This window comes from Passer montanus, unplaced genomic scaffold (assembly GCF_014805655.1).
Source record: "Passer montanus isolate IOZ18808 unplaced genomic scaffold, ASM1480565v1 scaffold43, whole genome shotgun sequence".
In the NCBI taxonomy this organism is placed as follows: domain Eukaryota; kingdom Metazoa; phylum Chordata; class Aves; order Passeriformes; family Passeridae; genus Passer; species Passer montanus.
Window position 1 is genome coordinate 1,441,250 of NW_024369151.1, and position 18,768 is coordinate 1,460,017.

The 18,768-nt window shown below is 45.5% G+C and overlaps 1 protein-coding gene across 2 annotated transcripts in view; it reads left to right on the forward strand.

Annotated features, from left to right (window-relative positions):
- The window catches only part of PNPLA7 (patatin like phospholipase domain containing 7), a 128,348-nt gene that overhangs the window by 24,157 nt on the left and 85,423 nt on the right, over positions 1-18,768 (forward strand). For both annotated transcript variants that reach the window (XM_039719923.1, XM_039719924.1), the window contains exons 14-19: positions 1,001-1,101; positions 2,079-2,225; positions 6,435-6,512; positions 7,340-7,545; positions 12,935-13,066; positions 14,407-14,530. In XM_039719923.1, coding sequence (XP_039575857.1) covers positions 1,001-1,101; positions 2,079-2,225; positions 6,435-6,512; positions 7,340-7,545; positions 12,935-13,066; positions 14,407-14,530 — 788 coding nt within the window. The remainder of the gene's footprint in view (positions 1-1,000; positions 1,102-2,078; positions 2,226-6,434; positions 6,513-7,339; positions 7,546-12,934; positions 13,067-14,406; positions 14,531-18,768) is intronic.

Consider the following 18,768-nt stretch of genomic DNA (forward strand, 5'->3'; position numbering starts at 1 on the left):
TAAGGGAATTTCTTATGTAAATTTCAGCACCACAGTTTGGACAAGTTGTAGAAAAGATTTGATATTATTGGGGGCAAAATGCTTTGTGTGGAGAGACTTTTAGAAATTGCTGATCATAATTTTCTCTGTATGAAATGGCAATTTATTGGGTGCAAAAAATTTCTTTAGTTTGGTGAAAAAATATTACTAAGAATAATTTCCTGAAAACAGTGAGGAAAATTTGGTGGATTTGCCTTTTTTTGGCTTCTAGTACTAGTACTATTATTATTATTACTATTGATAATAATAATAATATTGTAATAACTGTCTGATATTCTTCCTGTGTCCCTCTGCTTGAGCAGAGCCTGGTTCTGGGGGATAAAAGGTAACCTGGATTGATAAAAAAAGGACAGTTACATCCTGGGCACTGTGACCTCCAAGGATGTGGAATTGAATAGAAAATATGCTTAATTTTTCCAAAAAGCCTTTTAAAATAAATAAGATTTGTTCAGCAGATCCCACCTTTTGTACAAACCCATCACCATCCGAAGGAGCAGCAGATGAGCTCAGAGGGTGAGCTGCTCTCACAAATGAGGAAATTGGCCCCTGAAACTTAATGTAAACCCTGTGAAGGATTTCAAGGACTTTAGAGTATTGAAAATCAGACACAGCAGCTGAAATGAACCATCAGCAGCAACACCTCAGGCAGTTTTGCAGAAAGCCATAAAAAACACCTGAAAGTTTGAAGTCATCAGAGTTCCCTCTCTCCGGTGCTCTGCCAATTCCCAGTGCACAAAAAGCCCCACAACAAATGTCCAGATAATGTCTGTACCCTGTACCAAGTGGGTGAGGGAGTTCTGGGCTGTGTTGTACACCCGGGCTCACATGGGAGGATCTCAAGTTCCAGGTCAGAAGGAGCTGGGAAATAACAGGAACGTGAAGGTGCAGAGCTGCTCCCCTTGGTGTTTCTGAGGAGCTGCAGTGCAGGAGGTGCTCACAGCAGGGTTTTTGTTGCTTGCAGACAATTCCAGCGCTGCCAAGTCCGACATGGACATGGCCTACGAGAGGGCCAGGGTGCACCTGGCGCCCGAGGACGCCGCCGGCAGCCCCGCCGTGGCCAAGGTGGGTCTGCTCCTCCCAGAGCCAGCCTGCTCCCTGCCCTCCTGCCCTTCCTCACCTCCTTCAGCCTGCAGGCCTGTAAAGGTTTGCTTCCTGCCTGCAAAACGCTGCCCTTGGGGCTGGCTGTGAGTTGGGATATTTGGATGTGCAGAATCCCCAAATGGTGTGGGTTGGAAGGGGCCTCTGGAGCCCAGCTGGTCCCATCCCCCTGCCACGGCCAGGGACACCTTCCCTACCCCACCCAACCTGGCCTTGAATGTTTTTGTGTTATTGTTTTTTTAACTTAGGGGTGTTTCAGTAGATGTTAGTGGCTGTCAAGTCATTTTATTGCACACCTTGAAATTCTGTGGAGATTCCCTTGGTGAGCAATGGGAAACCACTGCTGCAACTTCTCATGTATTTTCTTCCCCTGACTCATGAAATGGATTATTTGGATTTGTCAGACCATACTTTATTTGTGAGAGGTCCTTTCCAGGAAGGAATTAAAAACTTGTATCAGCTGTAGGTTTCCCATCATTATTTATAAATCTGTTTTTATTTTTGTGGTCTGTTTTTTACACATACTGACGTGGAAGTCCAGAGCACTAAACCCCTTTTGAATGATAAAACTGCACCTTAAAATCTGGATCGAAGGTGTTGCTCACTGTGACCTTGACAGACATTTTATCTTTTCCTCCATCTTTGTGCACAGGGTTGATAAAGTTTTAGTTCCATCAAGCTGGCAACAGCCCAGTGTGTGAAGTCTCTCATTCCTTCCCTCTCAAGCTGTGATGAGTAACTTTGTTTGATTCGAGTGTCAGGCTGTGCAGAAAAATACAGGGATAATGAAGTTAGGAAGCTTTTCTTTTTTGCAACCTAGATTTCTTTTTTTTCAGACCACCAGTTGTGGTGGGTAGAGAATGCAGACAATAAAGGCCAATTTTGGTCGGTGCCAATTTTGATGTTTAACCTGATCCTTGATGTGTTTCTTCTCTTTGCAGTCGATATTGAAGAAGACAGTGACAGTGACAGAAACTCCTTCAGCAGTTTTCCATTACAGTGCTGTGCAGGACTCCTGTAACAGCAAACACATTGATGCCATCATGGAAGCAGCAAAGAAAGACCTCTCAGCCCTGATGAAACTTGATGTGAGTTATTGCAAGGGGAACTGGCTTTGCTTCTGCTTTTCATTTCATTCTGCCAGGAGCTGAAAAGTGGATTTGTCTCCTCAGCATGCTGGAGATGGGCTGGATGTTTTTTTCAGCAGCCTGTTGAAGTCATTAGAAGGGTTGAAATAAATTTGAATTATTCTGCCATTTCAGCAGACCAGGCTGGAATGCAGTGCATGAATCTCCCCTCTGTGTGCAGCTGGCCCTGCAAGCAGCACATGTACAATTCCTGCCACCTCACCCTGTGCTGCCACTGAGTGTGGGAAGTTTTCTAAAGGTCCAGGTGGTTGCTGAACCCATGAATCCTGGTGGCACTGCATCCCAGGGAGCTGTTTGGGTTTGGAATTGTCCCTGTGCTTTCCCAGGGGCACAGGCAGCATCTCCCAGGTGGGTCCTGTGCCTGATCCCTGCTGAGCCCCTTGGCGTTGTAAGAAGGATTGAAAATTGTTTTCATCATTCCAGCTGCATTTCATTACAGAGGTGTGTCTGTTCATGTGGATAATCACAGTTTGGGAAAGCTCAGCATCTGTCTCAGTCAGCCACAGACATCCCTGGTTTGTTCCAGCCTGTTCTGCAATAATTCCAGGCTGCTGCTGCTGCCAGAGGCTGGGCACAGCTGCTGCACCTCCTCCCTGCCTTCAGAGCTGTCACCAAACAACACTTGCTAGAATTTAAAAAGATGTTACTTCTAGATTTTAGCATTCCCTCCTGACTTGCAAAATTGTTCCCCTTGGAGCTTCAAAATCCCTGTCAGGGTCTTTCAGCTCCCACTTGTGAGGCTCGAGGTGTCTGTTCCACATCATCTCTGATCTGAGGTCTCTCATGCTGCAGGAGCCTTACCTGTCTCATTATGTTAATTTTCAGGGTTTTTTTCAGCCATTTATATCCTCATGAAAGGCTACAGACTTTTTAAGAATAAATTCTTGTTGCAGGAGGAGTAAAGTAGGACTTCATCTATTCTGTTCTTGATCCAACTATCAGATCATAAGCAAAAATGCCAAGATTACTGAAGCTCCTGATTACAGCACTTTGCTTTTAGTCTAGAATAAATTTCTCAGTAATTACCAAGTAGCAGTTTGGAGATAAAGTTGATTTCAGCAGTGTCCTTAAATTGCAGCACCTAATAGGCAGAGTTTGTAGCATGAAGATCTAAATACTGGTGAAATAAGGCAGGATTTTCAAGCACCTTTGTTTTTCACAAGCAAATCAGATTATGGTAGGATGTGGCCAAATGCCAGAAATGTCATTGAAAGCTCAATTTTTTTTCCATGTAGTAATAGCAAAAGTTGATTTTTCTACAGGCAATGCAAGAAGACTCTTGCTGTGTTCAAAATATTTGTGTTCAATGCTGCTTACATGAAAGAAAATGAATTCTTCTAAGGTTTTCTCTTAAAAAAATGAGATCTTTCTGAGCTGGATGGAAGCATCTAAAATTGTTATTTTTCAGAGCAGCCAATCAGAGTGAATAGAATTGAGATGTTTTGATGAGAGAGATGGTAGCTTTGGGGTTTTTTGGTTGTTTTTTCATGTGACAGATAGAGAAGGTAAATGTCTCTAGAAAGAGAGGCATTATTTCAAATAGCCTTTAGGTGTCTGACTTCAGAATTAAAATTTTCTTTTTTTTTCTTTTGTTTTAAGTAACTTGAATTCCTTAGATCTCTGTTATGAATGGTTTTCAATCTCCTACAGTTTTTGTGTGTTTTCAGCTTGAACTTTATCTATGATGGGGAGGGTTAAGCAGTGTTGCAGGGCATCTCTTCTCTGTATGTTACAAGGGAATTTCCTTTGACAAAAATGTTATTTGTCCCAGATAATGATTGCTTTATTTAAATTGTTTATAACTGGTTTGTGTTTTCACTTCATACCATAAACCCCTGCTAATTTGTTACCCAGAAATAACCTCTGTTGCTTCTTATATTTGCTATTGCAACCAACTTTGTTGAGTTTCCTGCGCAATCATTTATTACAGTCCTGCAAAGAAAGAAACCTGCTGGGAAATGGAGCTTTTTGGGGCAATTATTTCCCTTTTTTTCCCTAAAAGCTCCTGGCTGGGGGGCTCAGTGCAGGTTTTTAGCTACACCCTGTAGCTGTGCAGTGCTGAATTTGGGTTTGCTGGTCTCACCACTGGAGAGGGACAGGATGGGTTCCATTTGTCAGCTCTGTTACTGCTTCATGGGGCAGTGATAGCCCAGCAAGGGAGGATTCCAAGGTCTGCCTGGAGGTCACTCAGTCCCTGCCATGCCTCAGGCAGAATCAGATACTGCTAAGTCATTTCTGGCAGGTTTTTGGCTGAGCTGTTCTTAAAGACCTCCAATGCTGAGGCTTTCACAGCTCTGAGTACAATCTATCCCAGTACTTAAGTAGTCTTAGACATGAAGAAAATCTTGGCAGCAATTTTTCTTTTTTTTTGAGCTGATGCAGCCTGAAAATGCTCTTGATAAGTAGAGCTCATGGGGGAGCCTGAATTCCCCTGCTGAGAGGTACTTTCAGAGTTACAACTTTGGCTTTAAGAATAGATAATACTATACAACCATAAATGTCTAAATATAGAAAAAACATTATAGAAATTAGTGAGTGGAACTGAAATATTTTGACAGGTGCTTGTCAGGTTCTCTGCATTGGATATGTTCCCATGAAACAGATTGGCTTTAATAAAACTATTTTTGATGAAAATATGTTCTTTTTATCAGCAGTAGGTGTAAAGAGTAATTGTGATTATTTCACTTGCACTATTTCTTTTCACCCCAGAATAGAAAAATTCTAGCCTGGCAGAACAATTACACTGGTGGAGTGTTTACATCTCTGCTGTGCTGGTTTCCTGCTGGAATGGAGTTGATGACTGGGGTCACATTGTGCTCTGCTCTTATGCTCAATTGGTTCTTCTGTGAGTGCAGCTTTTGGTGCTTCTGCCTCTGAGGCAGAGCCTGGGCACAGCCAAACACCCAGGGAAGCTGTGAGAGCCAGGAGTGTGCAGCCTCTCTTCAGCCTGACCTGGGCACTCATAACTGAGCCTTGTTTTCTGCCCCAGCCCATTCAGGGATGGTGATAAAATGTTGAATTTCTGAAGATTTATGAGAAGGCTGGAGAGGGACTGTGGGCATGGAGTGACAGGACGAGGAGGAATGGCCTTAAGCTGAAGGAGGGCAGGCTGACATTAAATATTAGGAAGATATTTGCAGCATGGTGAGACCCTGGCCCAGGGTGCCCAGAGCAGCTGTGGCTGCCCCTGGGTCCCTGGCAGTGTCCCAGGCCAGGCTGGATGGGGCTTGGAGCAGGCTGGGGCAGTGGAAGGTGTCCCTGCCTGGACTGGATGAGCTTTAAGGTCCCTTTAAAACCAAACCAGCTTGTGACTGTGTGATTTGCTGGTTTGAGTGAAAGGTGTGCCATAGCAAAGTGGCCTGGAGCATTAGGGTTTGATCCTGACTGCACACAGAACCCCAAATTGTGTGGGCAGCTCTTTGAGATGGAAAGAAAAGTCTCTCCTGTTTGGGTGTCTGTTATGCACTCAGGGTTGTGGTGGTGAAAGCAACGTTTGGAAATTTTAGGCTCAGACAGCTCATCTCCTTGACATTGCAAGGGATTGGGGTCCAAACTGAGACTGCCTTTTGGGAAGATGCTTTCCCCCCTGTGCTTTTCAGCTGGGGTGAAATTCCCTCTTTTCTCTGCCTGAGCACAGGAGATGAGCTTGGGGAAGCTTTTGTTGTACAGTGTGTATGAAAATGTGCTCTGCAGGTACAGCACAGCTGAGCTGTGTGCCCAGGGCTGGGCTGGGGCAAAGCCAGTGTTGGATTATCCTGTCCAGTTACTCCATGATGTAGAGAATCTCCTCTAGTTTCACCTTCCTTTGAAAGTAACTCGATGTTTCATGGTTTTCCTGCCAGCTGATACAGATCTCTTTTCATTAAAGGCCCTTTAAAGAGTCTGGGGGGAAAACTGATTAATAGAAAATCCTTAAGAATCTAAGTGTGATGAATTAAAATGGATCATAACCTTTTTTTCTCTTCTGGAAGGAGTATTGGGTGGGTAGAGAACTATAAAAATTTTAAAAATCATATTTTAAAGAGACTCCGGTACTTGTAACATCGTCTTAACTGTTATTCTTACTTTCTTTGGGTGGTTCCTCACATTCTGGGACCCTTACCTGTGCACAGAGCAGTAAATTGTACCTCCCACCCCTTTCTTCTCCAGAATCCTGCGTTGCTGAACGGCAAAGTGACACTGCATCAGGTCACTGCTGGCACTGTGCTGTCCAGGCAGGGAGATCAGGTGAGTCTGGCTCAGTCTGTGCCCTCCAGGAGGTGTTAATACACATTAATGGCAAATAAAACATTCCCACCTGTCCCCATCTGAGCCACCTCTTCTGAAGGTGACCCCCCAGCTCTGGGCCTTCCTGCTGCCAGGGCTGGAGCTGCACCACAGCCAGGGTGGGACTCACTCTGGTGCCTGGGTGTTGTCAGCTCTGATGGACCTCGTGGGAAGGTGTGGAGTCATCCTTCATCCTTCCTCAGGGGCTGTGGGGCTGGGAAGCCTTTTCTCACACCCTGCACTTTGGGTTTTTATGATGCCACTCAGCTGCAGTAAAGCCCTCATAGAAAACCAATCCAGCATTATTCATTGATAGCAAAGTGTGTTCAGGATATAACAAGCTTCATTTATAATAATCCTGTGTAAATAGAGGAGCTTAAGCAAAGCAGATGATGGGCAGCTCTAGTTCCACTGCTGAGTTCTGCTCTGCTGACCTGCCATGCCCCTCATCCTGCAGCTGTGATTCCCCATTTTCTCCTCCTCTCCTAATTCTATTGTTATTCCTTGATATCTCAAGATGCAGCCTTCATTTTTCATAACCACCCAAAGAGAAATGCATTTTTCAATATTGTGCCTGCTTAGTTTTAAATATTCATACCCTGCTTTTAATAATTCACTATTGTGTCTTATTTTACCACCTAATTGTTCAAAAGCTATAGGGGAGCTTTCTGGGAAACAGATTGGTCATGATAGCTCTGTCACTGGGATAATTGCTTTTAAAATCTGGGGGGGATTTTTAATTGAGCTCTTTTTTTTTTTGTTTTGTTTTTCCTTCCCATTTGCTCCAGGATGTCAATGTTTGCTTTGTGGTCTCGGGGATGCTCCATGTGTACCAGAGGAAGATTGACTCTGAGGAGGACACCTGCCTCTTCATCACCCACCCCGGGGAGCTCGTGGGGCAGCTCGCCGTGCTCACTGGGGAGCCCCTCATCTTCACCATCAAGGCCAACAGAGACTGCAGCTTCCTCTCCATCTCCAAGTCCCATTTCTATGAGTGAGTTCTGCCATTCAAACATACATGGATCTGGGATTTTTTAAGTATTTTTTAGATTTTGTTTATTATTCTTTTGGACAAAGGACCAGCATAGTGACTGTCCACCTGTCCTGGGTGCTGGTGGGGGGACACTCATCAAATCCTGGGGTTAATTTTGGGCCCCTCACTGCAAGAAGGACATTGAGGGGCTAGAGCATGTCCAGGGAAGGGGCTGGAGCACCAGGAGAGGCTGAGGGGGCTGGGAAGGGGCTCAGCCTGAAGCAAAGGAGGCGCAGAGGGGACCTTGTGGCTCTGCACAGCTCCTGACAGGAGGGGACAGCCAGAGGGGATCAGGCTGTGCTCCCAGGGAACAGGGACAGGAGGAGGGGAGGTTCAGGTTGGATTTTTGGGAAAATTTGTGTACTGGAAGAGTGGCTGGACATCTGAACAGGCTGCTCTGGCATTGTGGAGTCACTATCCCTGGAGGTGTTCAAAAAACGTGTGAATGCCTAAGATGTGGCAATTTGTGATATGGTTTTGTGGGCCTGGAGGTATTCATTTAAAGCTTGGACCTGATGACCTTGGAGGTCTTTTCCAACTGTAATGATGCCATAATTTTAAATCCCAGTGCTGGATATCTGTGCTGCTGGAGGTGCATCCCACAGCAAGCCGTGTTTTTATGGGGTGGGTTTAGGTGCGTGGGTGAGCTGTTGTCCCTCTGTCAGGTGGTTTAACTCCAGGAAGGACCAATTCAGGGAACATGGCAATATTAAATGGCTTAGAAAAAATCTTTGTTCAAGGCCTATAGAGCACTTAACCCAGTGGGGTGGCAATTATGGCCCAAGTTTCATATACTTCATAATTCAAATAAAAAAGTCTGCCCAGATCCTGCACTTTGCTGGGTTAATTGCTGCTTTGCCAGGCCCTTTGTCTTGGATTAATTATTCCTTTTTGCTGGAAAACCTCCCCAGTTCTGTTCCCAGACAGAGCCAGGGAGTTGAGTGTGTCATGAGTGATTGTTGTGGGTGTAGCTTTGGGGTTTTAATGCTCACTAATAGAACAGGTTAAAGAATAATTCCCCTGTGCAAGACAGGTTCCTTCCTGGGCCTTGGAAGTAGCACCTAACTTGGGACTTAATGCTTAAAGGGGAATATAGGCCATTAAAAATGCAATATGATGGCTGTGGTTAGCCTTGCTGCCAGTAATAATGATTAATACCCTTGATTTATTCTATGATCTTGTCATTTAGAGTTAGAATTAGTTCACACACAGAGTTTGTGTCCAATGCACAATTTCCTTTCCTAATCTCCTTCTCCAGCTTCTGGAATGTGCCATGAATCCTGAGTTACACAGAGGACTTGTGGAGGGTGGTTGTGTTTTGTAGGCCACTGTGATGCCCATCTCTGCACAACTTCCTGCTTTCTAAACAATTGTAGCTGTTTGTATTCCTGACCAGCTCTACCCCAGAATCCTCATCCTGGGATTTTGGTTTTCCCACCCCAGGCAGGAGGCTGTGGCTGTGGAGCTGAACCTGCTGTGCTCAGCAGGTGCTTGTTTATGAGCTGTGTTTCTCCCAGGCTCTGAGGTGGTTGTCAATTCTTTGGCCTAATTTCTGAGAGATGCTTCCCACTTGTGCCATTCCATGTGGTTCCAGGCTATTTCTCCTAAACAGCCACTTTTTCTTTCTGGCTTTTCCTGCTGTTGTTTTCCTGCTTGTTTCTGGCTTCAAATTTCATTATGTTGTCTCAGCCAGCCAGGCAGATTCCACCTATTCCTCCTTTTTTTTTTCCTTTTTTTCCCTTTTTTTTTTTTTTTTGCTACTCAGGGCTGGATTCTCTCTCATTTACTGAAACTCATTTTCCTGAGATTTCTCTTCTCTCTCAAGGACTGAATTACCTCCTGTTAATTCCAGCTTACCTTTCTGCTTCCATTAACCCCTTACCAGCCAGGGATCAAGACCCATCAATCTGTCACCTCATCATTATTTTTGGGTCCTTTCCAAATCTTTCTTTTTCTCCTTTAATGTCTATTATCTGTTCTCTCCATTTTACAAGCTCTGTGATATTCCAGCATTTCATCTTCACAATTTGTCCTGAAGCCCAGGCTTTATGGCACTTCTGACTCCTGGGCCCATATTTAAAAGTGACATTGGAGAAGGGTTTGAAAAGCATCAGGTTTCTTCTACTGATTCATTTTTGCTTTGAATTCTATGAGAAAGAATTTACATTAAAATGGCAAAAAGAACTACATCCTATTTTATTAACAAGTTTTTCTATGTTCATAGTTCCACAATGTTCAGCTTTCTCCTTTGCCTGGAATCTCACAGGAATTATTTTTGTCTTAATTTGTTCATTTTTCTCTTGGCTTACAAACTAGGTGAAATTTGACAAGAACTCCTGTTATTCTCCAAAATTTCGTTCTTCTTTTCCTGTCACATGTGTTTTCTCTTTTCCTCTCTGCTGCCCTGGAACACTCTGTGTTTTTTCTCAATAATTAAGGAGAGGGTGAAGCAGAAATCCCGTGGTCAATGGTTGTCATGAGGCAAAGAGCACAGCAATGGAAGGAGCTCAGGATGGAAAATTGAGTGTTGGATTAAATCCTTCCCATGAAACTCCAGGGCAGGAGCCTTTTTTGTGCTGCTGCCATGAGTAAAAGGCTGCTGTAGATGCAGAGTGCAGGTCCAGGGGTGGCACAGGCTGGTGCTGTGAATCCAGGGGTGATTCCATGGAATGTGCCTGCAGTGCTCTTGGCATGCAACTCCTGGAGAACGGGAAATCAAGTTGTCACCAGGATCTCCTGGGGGAATAAATTCAGGATCTGTGCTGCCAGTGGCTCTCTCACATTTTCTGCTTCTGTAAATTTCACACTTTGGAGGCTTAATCATATGCACTTGCCAGAGAAGCAGGAAAGCTTTGATTTTTATTTGGTCTTGCCAGCTAAGCTGAAAATCCCATCGCAGCCACATCCCCAAGAATATCTGCAGAAGCTCCAGACTTTCACAGAAACTACTTAGACCTTATTGTTACACTTGGTGAGCTTTCTAGTAAAGAATCCTCAAAGTCCCTTCAGAAACCTCTGTAGTGCAGAGCTTTGGATTTTAATTTTCCCAGTACCAGGCATGTGTCAAACAGAAGAGCAAGGATGTAAATGCCCACGTGAGAGGAAGAAAACTGGGCTGAGAATGGGGAAAGAAAAAAACCTCTTTTCCCTTCTCCTGCATAAGGGTGGATCTCACCTTATGTGTTAATTCTCTTGTAGAAGCTGCATGGGACTGAGGGACATGAGAAAACTCCAGGTGGAAATAAAAGAAGCCTGTTAGTTTGCATTTTGAATGCATTAAGTATTAAGATATATATTATGAGGGAGGAAAAGAGTAAATGGCTTTTATTGACAGCAGCAGACAGCCTGTGTGGGAAGAGACTTTGAGGGCTAAATAAGCAAGTGGAGTAAAACCAATGAGCTAAACCATCCAGGATTTTTAGGGGCTTTATTTAACTTCTGAATCTGCTGAGAAGGGGGATAGGGCTGGGTGTTTTCCATGTGTCTGTTGGTACCTTGGTTGGGATGGCATGGAAAAATCAGGACAAGAGAAGAGGTCAGGAAAGAAAAGCTGTTCTGCTTTTTTGTAATGGTGTTTGCTGCTGGATTGTTAAGTGTTGTAAATGTCAGAGCTAGTGTTCAGTTTAATTTACCATGTAGACATTGAAGTGCAGGCGTGTGAGTGGGGTGGGTTCAACATGAAATAGGGATATGTGCCTGTGGATCTCTGCTCTTTCAATTCCAGGGCTTTTGACTGAAATTTTAAGCTTTGTTATTGCAAAAGTTGTAACTGGAGCTGTGAGTAAGGAGAGCAGTATCCATGGGAAGCTCCCTGTGTGCTGCACTGTCTCACAGTCTCTGGCAGCTCTGGGACTCTGGCTGCAGCAGTGGCACTAATGAGGAGAGTTCTGGTGCTGGAGAGATTTCAGGGCAGGTTCTGTGCCCATCCAGGCAGTGCAGAGCTCCTGGGCAGTCTGCTTTTGTTGTCACAGTCTTGGATTGTGGATCTCTTCTTGGGCTTTCTGTGATTCTGCCAGGTTGCAGTGGTCCACAGGAGCTGTAATCCAGTTAGGGAACAAGGAATGTCAGTGCTCCTTCCATTCTTTCTCTCTTCCTCAGTTATTTAGGGGTGAGGTTAGATACACAGCTGACATGATTTGTGCTTAGAGAGAGCACGAAAATGAGATTTTTCTTACCAATCTGGCACCTTCCTTGTGAAGGGAACGTGGATGCAGGAAACTTAACAAGGAGCCTCAGGAGGTTTCAGCAGGGCTGGAGCTGCCCCTGGGCCAGGAGAACCCCCAGCACCAATCCAGGCTGGGATGAGCAGCTGGAGCAGCCCTGGAGAGGGACCTGGGGGTCCCTGCTTGTCCATGAGCAGGTTTCATGCAGCTCCCTCACCTTTCTGTGTGCACTTCTCATGCTGGGGCTGCATGCACAAATCGACTTCTTTGTGAGTTGTTATTTCTTTTTTGTGAAATAACTATTTTTTAGTAGTCTGCCCTTGATGCTGCATAGGAACAGGAAAGACAAGCTGCCCTAACAGGCAGAACAACCTGACGTGTTTGTGATCCATTCACCCCTGGGAGTGCTTCAGGAGGTGTTTGAGTGCTCACTCCCACAGTGACAGGGTGAAGTAATCTTCAGTCTAAAATGAAGGAGAAATTAGACATTCCAGAGCAATTCCCAGGTGTCTGTGAGAGGGATTTTTGATAGGCCTCACAGTCACTGTGGAGTTTGAGGTTGTCCTGGCAGAACCTTCTCAGTTTTTCAGTTTGAGGAACATACTGAATTACATGGTGTCTTTATTATTAGAGACTTTTAAGCATTACTAAAAACATGCAGTGTGAAGATGGGGAGCTTTATTAGAAGATATTGCAGCTCTTTGTGGTCCTTGCAAGAGAGAAAAGGGAATATTTGAAATGCAGAGCAGGTGTTTTATTTTTAAGCACCTCAGACTTTACATATAAAAAGATTCTGGTGTGATATGTGGGGGAAACTGAGCATGAGCAAGAGGCTGAGATGAGCAGAGCAGCAGGGAGGGAAGATCCTGAGGACAGGATGAACATTTTCCTGAGTCACAAGAGACCTGTGTGAGGGGAAATGAGGAGGGTGGCTCATACACAAGAGCTCACATGGCTCCTGTCCATCCTGCTGCACTGGGAGAAGGGAATTGGGCCAGAGAGCAGGACTGGCATCCTGCTTGTGGGACAGTGCCAGCTCTGGGGCCATTTGGGTTGGGCTGGGGTGGAAGCTGGGCACCCCGTGTTCGGTCAGAGTCCCTGGTGAGTGTGGTGGTGGCAGGGCTGGGAACCCCTGCCCAGCTGTTCCTGTTGTGGGGACGTTCAATGACACTTTGGTTTTCCCTCAGGATCATGAGGGAGCAGCCCAGTGTGGTGCTGGGGGTGGCCCACACTGTTGTGAAGAGAATGTCCCCCTTTGTCAGGCAAATTGACTTTGCCCTGGACTGGATGGAGGTCGAGGCTGGACGAGCTGTTTACAGGTGAGGTGTGGACAAAATTGTGTGTTTGTTGAAATTTTCCTGCTTCATGAGCTGTGCTCTCCTGGGGCTGTGTAAATTGAGAACCTCAGGCTGTATTTATCAGCTATTCCATTGGGTTTATTGGTTTGCCTATTTTGAAATTGTTTTCTTTCTACAGTAGCTTCAGCATTGCTTCAGTCTCTTGTCTCTACATGTTGCTAAATTATTTTATACTATTCCTCATCTTTTCTGTTGTCTTGGCAAGCTTTTTAAGTGATGTAATTGATTAAGACACAGTTCCATGTTCTGGTGGTAGTTTCTGCATTGTTGAGGGCATGAAGATCTGTTGCTCAAAGGTTTTCAGCCTTTCTGAAACAAACAGCAAAACTCAAAGGTAATTCAGTTAGGCTTATTCAGCAGTAAATTGAAAATAGGAATTTTGTGTTTAAGGAGCAAAAGTTATCTTGGGAAAATATAGTTCTATGGATATGTACTAGGATGCAATTGAGCTGTTATGTGGTTGCTGCAATAATGAGAGAGTAACAGTCTAATTAGAACATGATCTGTATAATTGCAATTTTTATAACCATACCTGCAGCACCAATGCCAATGGAAGTTTTGGATTACTCTGTCCTAGCTGTCAATATCTTGTTAAAATCTTCTGGAATTCCTTGCATTTGTTTTAACTCCACCATCAGAAGTGTGGCATTCCCAGCAGCACTCCTGATTGTGTCAGCAAAGTTCTTGGCAGACAAAGGTGTGTGCACCAGATCCATTTGGGGGTCTTGCTCTTTGACCTGCTGAATTCCTCTGCACATCCACGTTGACCTTGCAGTGGGAACAAGCTCCTGAGTAGCCAGCAGTGAGCCTGTGTCCCCTGGAGCCTGCTCACACCCTGGCCATCCCCTACACTGGCCTGGGTTGGAAATTACCTTTAAACTCATCCAGTGCCTCTGTCCCAGGCTGCTCCAACCCCATCCAACCTGGCCTTGGGCACTGCCAGGGATCCAGGGGCAGCCACAGCTGCTCTGGGCACCCTGTGCCAGCCCTGCCCACCCTCCCAGGAACAATTCCTAATTCCCAATATCCCATCTAACCCGACTCTCTTTCAGTTTGAAGCCATTCCCCCTTGTCCTGTCACTCCTTATTTCAGCTGCCTGTGCACAGCCTGTACATTTACACATTAAACCCATTTCCAGTCATCTTTTAACAACTTCCTGCTCTGTTTCTCATTAAATACCAATTAAACACTTTCCTGCATCTTCCACGCCAGGCAGAGAAAAACCACCAACTTACTCCAAGATGCATTTGCTGAGCAGGGACCCTTCTTTCATGGTGTTTCCTGGTTGTTTCCCCCGCAGGCAGGGGGACAAGTCTGACTGCACGTACATCGTGCTGAACGGCCGCCTGCGCTCCGTGCTGCGCATGGACGACGGCAAGAAGCACCTGACCGGGGAGTACGGCCGGGGGGACCTCATCGGAGTGGTGAGAGGGGCCCTGTCCTGCCCTGGAAGTGGGGTTTGCTCCTGCCAGCACGCTCAGCCCTGCTCCCATCCCTTGGGCATCTTCAGGGCTTCCGAAGTTGAAAATGCGGGAAACTCCTTTCGGCCTGGGAAGTTTTTGTAGTGGTGGCGAGTGTTGCCATCTTATTGCAAAGGTTTTGTACCCTCTCAGTGATAGCTCATGGGCAGCTCCTCACAGCACTGACTCCTTCTTCTCAGCACAGCCAGCAAACTCCATCAGCCAACCTGCTCTTTTATAATACCCCTCTTAATTGGATCCAGCTGTGGCCTATTAAGGGCAGGCTTGTTCTTAATGATTGATAATTAGCACAGCTGTAACTCCTTAGGGGTGAGATTACCTCCACCACTATCTCGAGTCTCCTACCTTCTATCTATCCACAAGCGGGCAGGGTTGTTAGAGTTGGTTTGAGAAGAAAGATAAACGCAAAAAGAAGTTGTGTCCTGCCCAGTGCTCCTCTGGGCCATGGGTTACTTTCATCTTCTTTCTTATTCCAGCCTGTGAAATCAGGGCTGGAATAATTGCAGGAATGTGCACTAACTGGGGATTTGAATAAATTTAGTGCCATAGGAGGAGTCAGTTTGGATGAGCCCTGCCCTGGAAGTGTCTAGTCCACCCTCCTCAGAGTTAGCAGAGCTGACTTCAAAGCTTTGTCAGGTTTTTCAGGGAATGTGTAATTATTGCAGTTATTAAAGCAACTGTTCGTTTCAGAATTGTAGTATTTATCCATGTTTAATTTCTCTCTTATGTTCATTTTCTGTTTCTCAGACCTAGTTTTGTTTCTCAGACCTAACAGCAGAAATAGGAGTCATAAATATGTGTGGCTTGTTTGATTTTTATATGTAAAATCAGAAGATTTCTGAAGTTCTGAGCTTGTTGTTCAGGCCCTTTTCTGCTTTCTGAGCTGAAAACTAAGCACTGAAAATGTATCTGTTTATAGGCAGAATTAGCATAGCTCTGAAGCCATGTGAATTGGGATTAGTTCTATGGGAAGAAATTCCTTTTTATAGGAATGAAGAGGAAGGAGGAGTCTGAGGCTTCCCTTAGAGAGCTGATCCAAAATTTTGTCTGTGGGGTCCATGAGGCAGTTCTGGTGGTGCTCCCAGCAGAGACAGGGCTGGGCTGGGCTGCTGCTTGGCCCATATTTGATACTTCCACGTGCCCAGGATTTTAGGGATCTCTTCCCACACTCAGTGCTGCTCTGGCTGAGGGGTTGTGTTGGCTTGGGATTGTGTTTGGAGAAGCAGACCCATGCTGGAATGTGCTTCTAACACAAATTTTATTTGGTTATTTTCTTTCTTTGGGATACTTCATTAAAGGTAAAAGGACATGGTTTGACAGGAACTAAAGCTGACATCTTTTGTGACTAACCACAATGTTGTGAGGCCTTTTGGTGTGTGAAGAAGGGATTGTCAGTGTCACATCCAGGCATTTTCCTGCTTTCCTCTGCCTGTGGTGTTCTGCAGCTTTTCACTGACAAGCTCCTGGAGTTTTGCAGAGTTCCCAGGTTAAAAACAGACCTGTTCTACTTTCTGAGAGCAGTTTTGAGTGACAGGGCAGCATATGGTGCTCAGAGGGTGGCAAGGCCCTGGCACAAGATGCCCAGAGAAGCTGTGGCTGCTCCTGGATCCCTGGAAGTGCCCAAGGCCAGGTTGCTCATAGGGGCTTGGAGCAGCCTGGGACAGTGGGAGGTGTCCCTGCCTGTGGCAGGGGTGGCACTGGATGAGCTTTAAGGTCCTTTCACACCCAAGCTTTTTTACAATTCAGTGTTTTTTTGAAATGGCCTAAACACCACCTCTCTGTGCTGCTTTTTCCAGGCTGCCCAGCTGTTTATCTGGGCAGGAAGGAGGAGGTGGGTTGGTGGAAGGACTGGGCTGTGTTTGCTGTAGCAGAGCCTTGTTTGCAGTGAGTGCCCAGGCAGGGATACAGAAATACCCGTGCAGTTTATGCCTAAAGCACAAGTCACTGTTTTGGATCCACGTTATGACATGAATCACGTTGGAGACTCCAGTGCCTCTGTGGACGTTGTCATCTCCTTCCTGCCCACAGCTCCCAGCCCCACTGACTCACTCTGCCATTTGTTGGAAGTGTCTCCATGCTCTGGCTGCCTTTTGCAAACATGGGGGAGGATCTGTGAAGAATGCCAGCATTATTTCAGAGGGCATTAGCAAAGCGATATTTTTGCTTTTAAAAAGTTTTGTTTATCCCCTTCTGCGGAATCTGTTATAAACCTTTAAAAACCTGCTGAAGGGTTGGGGTTTTTTTTCCCTGACATTAACATAATTGGGGTTCTGGGTGCTTGCAGGGAGTGAAAGCAGCAGTTGGTGCTGGTAATTGATTTTTTGGTGAACTGGTGGCTTGATCCTCACTGAACGCCTCCGAGACCCTCCCGTGTCACCCCTGATTGTGAGCACTGAGCAAACACGAGTCTTGCAGTCGATGGCTTTTTGTTTACTGCCTCTGTGTCACAACTTTTCAAATGCCACGTGTCATTTGCATAAGAGATGAGGCTCTGCTGTTCCTGCTTGCAGGAGCAGAGCAGTGCAGGATGAAGGGTTTCAGACAAGATGTTAATTTTCAAGCGTGTGCGTGCGCTCCCGGGGCTCAACTTGTGGCTCAAACTGTTTTGTTCCCTGCACTGACTCAATGGCATCTGTTCCTGAGGTCTGTCGATGCAGGGGGAGAAGAGCAGATAGGAAACTGAAGTTTCCTTCCCTGTGGAGTTCCTTGAGGAACTGACAAGGACAGTTCTGTCAGGGGAAAAGGATCCTGACTCTGAGGGAGACTTTTTGGAGGGGCACTGGCTGCTGTTCACCCCATTGATGGGCAACTCCAATCACTGCATCTGGTCAAAACTCAATTTAGAAACTTCCATGTAATTTTTAAAGGACAATGATGAATCTGTTAAATAATTCCCTCCCTGCTGGAATACAGTTGACATAAGTCTTGCTTTCTAGAGACTAAGATTTGACTCATTTAGGGGAAATATTTTAATTTGGTGGTCCTTTGCTATAGATGGACTTAGGGAAAAATGTTGAAATGTGTATTTTATCTACCAGCTAAAGGGTCACGTTTCTTATATTATTATAATTTCTGCCATGCCCTGGGTGATCCCAGAGGAGATCAGGTGAGACAGCTATGTGTTGATGGAGTGGATGGGCCTCTCTTCACCCAGCTACTTGTTTAAAATACTTATCTTAGTCTCTCAGTTCTTTCCTTGATATTTCTGCTTTGGTTTTGATCTTGATTAACCACTGGAAATTGTAGTTTTTACTCTTGTTCTCTTGATCTCATTAGCACTTTGCTGTGTGTGAGAGAGGATTCCTTTTAATTTGATTTTTGTGCAGGTGTTTTGTAGCAAGTGTTGGCCCAGGCTCTGAGGTTCTGTTCTTCCTGGCAGTGCTGCTGAGACTGGGGCAATTATCGCCTGGTTTATTCCAAACTGCAGGGCACTTTGTCAGAGCACAGGGTCACAACTCCAAACCTGTGTTGAGGTTGGTGTTCTTTGCTTCTTGCACTGTTGGGAGGACAGCAGGGGGTGAGGAGAGGGCAACAAACCCATCAGAGCCATTCCTCAGAGTCATCTGCTGCTGGATTGAAGTTGTTTCTGCACTGCCTGTGCCCTTCAAACAGCTGCAGGTGATGGAACCTTCAATGCAGTGAGGGTTTTGTGCAAGGCCACACTTTGTCTGCATTGAGTTCTGGAGCATGGCTGTGCTGGTGGGAGATGCCTGGATGCCAGGCAGGTCTCAGGGGCCTCAGAGTTAACTCCAGATATTTTCCAGAGCTGGGCTTTCAGATGGTGTAAGCTGGGTTTACTGGTAACCCCTCTGGGACAGGGGTCTGTGCAGGGTCTGACACAAAACCAGTCAAAAATACCTGCTGAGGGGGGAAGCTGCAGCCAGGTTTTGATTAATTCAGCACCTTTTCTGCTTCTCTTTAGCAACCAGAAAGTCCCTCTTATCAGGAGGGCTGCACACCCCTCTGCACTCTGCCTTTTGAGTGCAGAAAGTGCTGAACAGGTGCAGGAAGGCATTTGTGCACTGACTCTTGGAACAGGGAGAAATTGCAGAAAAGAACCCTCAGCTGCCAGTGCTGCAGCACACGGGTCCTGCTGGGCAGGAAATCATGTTTTATGTTCTTAAAAATAAGACATTTTAAATATTTTCAGATGTTAAGCTGTTTATCTAATTAAGACAGCT